This window comes from Alternaria ethzedia (assembly GCF_023757985.1).
Source record: "Alternaria ethzedia strain BMP 0044 chromosome Unknown scaffold_2, whole genome shotgun sequence".
Taxonomy (NCBI): domain Eukaryota; kingdom Fungi; phylum Ascomycota; class Dothideomycetes; order Pleosporales; family Pleosporaceae; genus Alternaria; species Alternaria ethzedia.
Genome location: NW_026056195.1, coordinates 298,174 through 306,024, shown reverse-complemented (window position 1 = coordinate 306,024; position 7,851 = coordinate 298,174). Strand labels below are relative to the sequence as shown.

At 55.4% G+C, this 7,851-nt stretch overlaps 3 protein-coding genes across 3 annotated transcripts; all 3 read right to left on the bottom strand.

Annotated features, from left to right (window-relative positions):
* Positions 1 to 288: 288 nt before the first annotated feature.
* On the bottom strand, positions 289 to 1,747 carry J4E87_000910 (uncharacterized protein; the record flags this gene model as incomplete). Its single annotated transcript, XM_049372561.1, has 3 exons — positions 289 to 611; positions 661 to 1,256; positions 1,311 to 1,747. 3 exons carry the CDS (start codon positions 1,745 to 1,747, stop codon positions 289 to 291), a joined length of 1,356 nt encoding a protein of 451 aa, XP_049237219.1.
* A 2,227-nt stretch (positions 1,748 to 3,974) lies between these two features.
* Positions 3,975 to 4,871, bottom strand: J4E87_000909 (uncharacterized protein; the record flags this gene model as incomplete). The annotated part of the gene is made up of 1 exon (XM_049372560.1): positions 3,975 to 4,871. The coding sequence occupies one exon, from the start codon at positions 4,869 to 4,871 to the stop codon at positions 3,975 to 3,977; it is 897 nt and encodes a 298-aa protein (XP_049237218.1).
* Positions 4,872 to 5,649: 778 nt separating this feature from the next.
* On the bottom strand, positions 5,650 to 7,500 carry J4E87_000908 (uncharacterized protein; the record flags this gene model as incomplete). Its single annotated transcript, XM_049372559.1, has 1 exon — positions 5,650 to 7,500. One exon carries the CDS (start codon positions 7,498 to 7,500, stop codon positions 5,650 to 5,652), a length of 1,851 nt encoding a protein of 616 aa, XP_049237217.1.
* Positions 7,501 to 7,851: the final 351 nt, after the last annotated feature.

Genomic DNA, 7,851 nt, shown 5'->3' with positions numbered 1-7,851 from the left:
AACCGCGCAATTACAGCGCTACAAGGGATGCCCACGAGAAGAATGGTTGTGGTTCCCCGATGCATGCATGGCTGCAGCGTCTCTGCTGCTGCAGCCGAGGCCAGTGATTCTATGCCGTCAAATCCATGGTGTAGATAATGGATCGCTGAAATGCTTCGCAAACAAGAAAAAACTCCGCTCCAATGCATAGGTCGTTAGAGGCCGTCACCCGGGGAGGTAAGGTGATAGTGCGAAACGTAGGGATGAGTATAAGTCTGTGGCGAGAGAGATGTAGATGGGTCCTAGGTCTTAGTCTTTGCGGAGGGTGGTGGGCTCCGTGTCGGATCCGATGGTCTCGCCTTCCCAGAGGCTTTGAGAGTCGTCGGTTGGTGATCGTGCGCCGATGGGACTCCTGCCACCGGTGGAGTAGGATGAAGAGGAGCCGCTAGCCCAGTCGTCCGAGTCGGAGTGGGCGTGGGATGGAAATTCCTCGTAGATGTCGAGCATACTGTAGCCAGCACCGTCCATGGGGTCGCCAATCTCGACGTAGTCGTAGTCCCAGCGGAACTCCTTGTCGGATTGGGGGCGGGGGAGGAACTTGGCGCGGCCGAAGAAGTAGCAGACACCGGCAACTGAGGAAGTTAGCACTAAAAAGGGTTGAGGTTGGATGTCAAGACTTACGCAGACTGCCAGCTACCAGGTCAATGGCGTAGTGGTGGGAGAAGTACATGGTCGACCACCAAAGCCACATGGTGTAGAAAACGTACACGGGGAAGAGCTTGGGGAAGACGTGTCCCATAAACAGCGTCTCGAGAGTAGCCCATCCGGAGTGCAGCGAGGGGAACGCGCCAAAGACCAAGGGCGAAGCGTGGAAGCCCGAAGTGTAGAGATCAATGCCAGTCAGCTTGTCGATTGCCTTGAGTCCCGCGGCGTCACCAGGGATGCTGTAGTTGGCGGGGGCCAATCCGTATGTGTTCTCGTACCAGGGGGGCGAGCAGGGGAAGACCATCTGGATCAGAACAGCTGTGATGTTCATGTAGCCAAAAGCGCGCGCCCAGATTGGGAGGGTGCCAGGAGGCGCCCAGATGAACATGCATGCGCTGACAATGACAGGCGATACATAGTGTACGACACCGTATGGCAACCAGGCGAGAATGTCCAGGACTGTGTGCTTGTGTGCGGAGAGGATGTTGCTGAGGTTGGCGCCGTAGAGGATGTTTTCGAGGGCGGGGAGGACGCGGACCCAGATGGCAGGGCGGTAGTCTGCGGAGATGTATCTGGGGCATGTTAGTATGGATCTTGCCACAAGTTCGAGGAAGCGGATTACGTACTTGCAGCTAGAAAAGAGGAATAGCCATGTAAGAGTAGGGAGCAATGGGAGGAGAAACTGTCGTGTGATGGGCATACACAGGCCCGTCATGAGCAGCGTGGCTATGAATGTCTTGGCAAAGGGCCCCGGCGCCTCGCTCACGGAGAGGGAGAAGATGGCGAGGATGGCGAGGAAGAGATACTGGGCGTCGTATATGCTCCAAGAATGGGTGCGCAGGGAGCGCAGGGTATCCGAGGGCGAGAAGGACGTCTCGAGGCCGGCGATGGATGACGTGGGCGCCTGGCGACTGCGTATGCGCGACTTGGTGGCCCTCCACTTCCTGCGCACGCGGTGGGGGATAAGACTGGGCAGGGCGGAGAGCCCGGGGACCTTTGTGCGCGACAGCATGTCGGCGGCGGTGCTGTTGTCGAGGAATGCGAGGTAGCTCTTGTTCGTCATGCTGAGGATGGTGCTGGAGGAATGGCGGTTCAGGGCTCGGTCGCTCGGGGGTTGTCTGTGTGGCGCAGTTCCAGGTAGGTGCAACAGCAGACACGCGACCAGAGGCGGGTGAAAGCACGTCGAAGTTTGACGTCGTGCAGGAGGTGGGCGAGCGGACAAGAGGGAAAGAAGGCGGAAGAGGGCGGACTAGGGATTATGAGAGGCAGCCGTGACTTAGTGGAAGCTCCGGATGGCTGAGGCTTGCACAGCGCGCTGCCGGGGGGTCAAATTAGGTCCGCGACGTGAGCGGCTACGACGGACCCGGCTAGTCTGCGAGGGCGCTCAATTTCGTTTACACCAGGACGCTGTGACGGGCGCCAGGATTCGCATCATTGTTTCGACCGCGTTGGCAAAGAATGCGAGTGCCCGTGGTTGACGCTTTCTCTTTCACCGTGGGCTCTCATGGTAGCATGCGACCCCAACCGTGGCACTGATAACGTTCCCAGGGCCTCTGCATCTGCATGCATGTGACCCTTGCAGCACACCCGTCGACTTCCTTATCACGTTGTCCGTCGCACTCACGCATGGCTTTGTCATCTTGGTACGGGTCCCGTCTAGCAAAACTGCTGCTGGCCTCGCGCCAGAGTGATGCGCCATGCCAGAGTGATGCAGCGGTGCGTTAGACCCTTGGTTAGCCTGTCATGACATCAACATACAGGTGACCGCATCGTGCCGTCAAGCCATGGCAACCAACGCATGCCAAATCGTCTTCCATCGACTTCCGCATCCCGGTCCGTCGCCTGTACGAGATACGGGCATGTGCTGGTCAGCCTCGTTCGCTGTCGGCGCTGTCTCACAAGGCGTGCGGCCACCCACCCCAGCCTCAAAGACACACGAAACATGCCCTGCGCTCCACTCACTGCATTGCCCAAACTTTCTCACCTCTTGCACGCTACTTACCAATCACGCCCCGACACAACTCTCACCGCACCAACAAAGCCACCGCTGACTGTACCCGCGCCTTTCCTTACCGTCCGTCGCGACGTCTGAATAGGCGCCCTCGGCACCTCGCAAGATCCGCAACCCGTGCAGTCCTCGCCTGCTTGGCGTAGACACATCCTCGCCCGTTTTTCCACTGCCATGGTTCCACCCGCAACCCTGTGCTTTTCTCACGCCCGATGCGCAATTTCTTTTTTCCTGTCCGATCCACACTGCCCAATCGCCGATGGCCATCTCGGTCTCGCTCTCTCGGACATTGTAGGCGGAGGCTCGGACGAACACAACCTCCACCGCGCTTTCCTGTCACGACATTCGCCGTCGCTAAACTAGACTAACTTCACCAACTAATCAAACAATCTCTTTACCGAGTCACAGCCAAAGGAAAAACTCAATTCAATAAAAAATTCGATCACACAGACTTCACTCGATTTGTAGGCTAAATCACAAAAGAAGAGTCGAGATCCAACATCGCGACCATCGCAATTTGCCTCCTCCTTTTGCCCTGACTCTGACACCCTTCTCCAACAAATGCCATGTACATCCCTTTCAACACTAACATTACCATGTTCATGCCTTGACTCGCTGTCACTGTCACTCCCCCAACAAACATGCTGCCCAAACAAACAAAAACCCACCCGCATCCGCTGCCCGTCCCTTTCTCCGCTCGTTTGCTGTCCTGCATCCACACCGCAGAAAAGAAAAGAAGCACAGCATGCCCCGTTGTTTCACTAAAGACAGAATCCAGGTACAATCGTGCTACGCGAACGCGAAAATGTCGCGCAAGAACCTAGTAGTCTCGTTTTCGTAACCCGCGTATCCCAGCCTCTCCCTCTCTCCCCCGTCTCTGCGCGCATGTCTCGCGCGCCGCGAGAGGGTCCGAGCGCGGTCAAACCGTCGCTCCGCCGCCGTCGTCCCTGCTGCAGAAAGCGGGAGTCGGGTAATTGCCATTTGCTGACTACTTTTGCCGAGACCGTCGTGCTGCCGTTCGGCACGCCGGCGGACGGTGAAGGGTTGTTGCGATGATCTGTGGTGGATGATCTCGGAAGAGTCGGAACGCGGATGCGGTGGGAGGAGTAGGGGAGGGGGATCTCAGGGGATGCTCCACTGAAAGTGTGCGGTTGGGGATGGGATCGTCAGGTACGGTGTTGTGGAGGGGGGATCATGAGTCGATGAGGGTTTGGCAATATGATGGCAACTTCAAGGTAGACGGGTGAATGCTACGAGTATCAATTTGGAGTACATCGCAGCATCACCGGTATTTGTTCCACCCATTGTCCATCTCATAATCTCCATCATCACCATAGTCCTCATCACCTTCCTCTTCTTCCTCGTCATCCTCATAGTCATCCTCCTGCTGCTGTTCCCTCTCGCGATCGTCAAAGTCCGGCCTCGTGATGTAGCCTGCAATGCGGTCCTCGCGCCTTGCTTTATTCACTTCCTCCGTGACATCCTCATCGACACGACCCTGATGATCAGAGTATGTATACGTCGCATCATTGTAACCACCATCCATCGCAACGACGTGCCCACCGCCACCAGCATGGCGGTATGCAACGGCGGCTTCGCGAGGGCCGCTGAGGTATTCTTCGTCTGGTGGATCGTCGGATACCTTGAAGCCATTTTCTTCAAGACGCTCCTTCCATTCGTCCAGGTCCCTGCCTCCAGAGTCGATAGGGGGCGGACTGTATTCGTTGGGAAGTCCTGAGGCGTAGGATTCGCCCATGTCGGTGCAGTTTACGCTGGAGCCACTTGGGTTGAAGATGTTGGTGGGCTTTTCCGTGTCTTCTTCTTCATCATAGTCGACTTCTTCGTCGTCGTCGTCGTCGTCGTCGTCGATGGCATCTTGCACGTCGCTGGCTTCTTCCTCGCGGTCAGCATCTTGATCGCTATCGGCTTCTTCACCCTCGTTGTCATATTCATTGTTGGTGACATCTTCGTCGTCGTCGCTAGAACTCTCGTCGCTGGAAACCTCAGCACTGCCGGCATCATCATCGCCGCCAGGTCCTTCGTCGTCGCTAGCTGCCTCAACATCACTGTCGTCGTCATTGCTTAAGGCCACTTGATTGTCGCTGGCGTGTCTATCGTACGGCTTGAGAGCGTGGCGTCTCATCTTCTCCACATCGTGGTAGGTTGGGTCACGAGGCATGTCGGGTGTGTCCTTTACGGCTTCAAGCTTAATACCTAGTATCCAAAAATGTAGTTGTAGAAGTGAGTATCGATAGAGTAGCTGAGTGAGGAAATATAAGACACAGCGCGGCAGGCTTTATGCCATCTAAGGCCGGACTATGATTTCAGCCTTGGCCCTTCAGCCTTGAGCCTTCGGGTTCCGATACAGCAACTGCGGCATGCCGTTCGGCTTTGGTGGCGCCAGGCAGACACGGCTGAGGTCCCTGGACAGTAAACAGGTTTTGATTGAGCGACGTGACAGCCCACCTGTCCAGCACATGAGCCACAGGAGAGCATCATGTGCATAGCGCCAACGTACATGGACGCACTCTCGGTGATCGCGATCGATACCATGTAGAATCATGTATGGCGGTGGCTGAACAGCGCCATCAGGCTGAGCCTTTCTTCATGTCGCTTGGCGATGCAACTAGACGTTCTTGTGCATGAAAACTTCGGATCGGATGGATAAGATGAGCAAGTAAAGTTTCTTCCTCTACATACGAGGTAAGAACTCTATGTACCATCAGATACGCTGGGCCATGCTATATAATGCCAACGCCGAATGCCCTTCGCGCAGAAAAATGCAATGCAATAGAAGAACCACCACAGAATAAAGCCAAAGCTATGTACAACCAGAAGAATACCACCGAGAACGACAACGAACAACGCCAAGCTCGCTCATCCCTCATACCGTATGCGAACTAACACCAAAACAATGCATCCCGAACCAGTACATCCAACCACGTGAACCCACCATCCTACGGCGTATCAATAAGATCCTCCAAGAACTCATCGAGTTCGATAATCGTAAACTGCTCCGCCCACTTAGCCCTAAACTGCCTCCTCCTGTATCCACCATTAATCTGCTGACCCCAACTGATCAACTCAACTTTCCACCCCTTTTTCAATGCGCGCTCTACATGCGCGAGAAACCCATCCGACATCTCCGCCACGGCACCATCACCCGTCGCGAGAACCATAGTGCTAGGTACTTCGGTATCAATAATGCTCTGACACATCTTCAAGTGAAGAATCTCGTCGACACCTTGCTCGACCCATTTCGGGGCCGAGGGCGTCTTCGGAGTAACAGCAGATGGACCCGTTTCAGAGTCACTGCCGCTGCCAGAAGAGCGTATTTGAGTAGCCTTGTGCCAGCCCATCTTCTTGACGTCGTTGAAGAATTTCTTCTTCTCAGAGTCTTCGCGTACGATCAGGACTTGCTCTTGCATGACGCTGTCGTAGCCGACGGCTTTGGATGTCTCGACAAGTTTCGCTACGTGAGGGAGGGGGTTGGCTTCGCGGTGGGAGCCGGCGAAGAAGCGCTTTGCTACCGGTCGGCGGCGCTCCATCAGTAGCGCTAGACTGTCAAAGGACATGTCGTATGCGTTGTGGTGCAGGCCGTGGTAGCGGAGCATGTCTTTGAGGCCTATCATGATGTTGGAGGCATCGACAAAGACGTGTAATCCATGCGCTGAGTTGCGCTCGTTAAGCATTTGCATAGGGGCCACCAGCCACTTTCGATCATCAGGGAAGGTCTCCATCAACTTGTTAAACAAGTGATAATGACGCTCTACCTGTGATCTAATCGTGAGAGCTGGTCGCTGTCCGCTGAACGACTTACGATGCGGCGTTGGGGTGGTGGGTGGTTGTTGAACGACGGCTGGTTGAGAACAGGTTCTTGGTACGGTAACCGGTCGAACAGTTCGGGGAACAAGTCCATGGTGCACCGGTGTGGTAGCACGAGGCGCTTGCTGAGGTTCGAGTAGAAGGTCCTGAGACGAGGCAGGTACGAGTGCATCGAATGCTATATTTTGGGTCTGAGTAGGGGCCGGTGCAGCCGAAGGAACGACTGCAGGGACTTCTTGAGGAGGCTGAAGAGTCACAGGCTGTGCCGCAGAAGGCCGCTTGAGGATGCTGGGGCGGGTCTTGGGTGTCCTGGGCTGCTTCTGTTGTGTCTGGGGAGCCTCGGTTGTGTCTTGTGCAGACGCTGGAGTAGGGGTCGCAGGCCTGATCTTAGCGCCCACGTTGGATCGTGAATGTGCTCGGGACGGCTTGGTCGGCGTTTCCGCCACCTTCATCTCCCTGGTAGTAATGCTGGCGATATCATCTAGTTGTTTCCGCAGTAACACCTGCTGAGCCTGTTGTTGCCTCTGCTCGCGTTCTTCCGCAAGCTGGGCCAAGGTGTCCTGAACAGCTTGTTGACGGCACCGCTCTTCTTCGAGCTCCTTCTCGGCGCGTCTGCGAGCCTTCTTCCGTTGGGTCTTAGTCAGACCTGTGTTGTCTATCGCCTGCTCGTCTGAGCTCTCGTTAAGTTTGGCAGGTGTCTTGGTCGAATCGAGGACAGGGGAAGGTAATAAAGCGTCATCGGAATTGCTGAGTTCGGACTCAGGATCGAGTGGCGGCAACGGTGCGGAGGCGGTATCGGCGAACCCTAGATTTTCGAACAGCTTCGAAAAGCTGCCTAGACGTATTCCTCCATCTTTCAGTGTAGAAGCCTGAGGTGTCGCCACCGACCGAAGCGGAGGGGAGCTAATCTCTTGGGTGCCCGAATCTATCAGGCCGATGGCGGTGCTGAAGTCCCAGCCCGAGTCGAGCGGTTGTGAAGGCATTTGATCGTTGTAGGCTTGCGAATCGGCGTATTGACTTGGTGTATGCTTGTCGTAAGGAATTGGTGCTAATGCGTAGAAGACACTGGAGTCGTCAGTAAGGTGAACGATGAACCATGGTAAGCGGTCCCGAGGCTACAGCTCGCGCGTATTGAAGCCTGAACAGCCTTCACAGTCTGGATATATACTGCGCCGCCTGTACCGCAATAAGTGTCAAACATACCGTGTAACTGATCTCGAAACAATCGTCTTAGTCGCACGCTCATGGTCTATCGCGACAGGTTCAATGGAAAGAGCGTCTTCAGACCGAGTCGGAATCCACAGACACGAGTGAAAGGAAAGAAATGAGCAGTG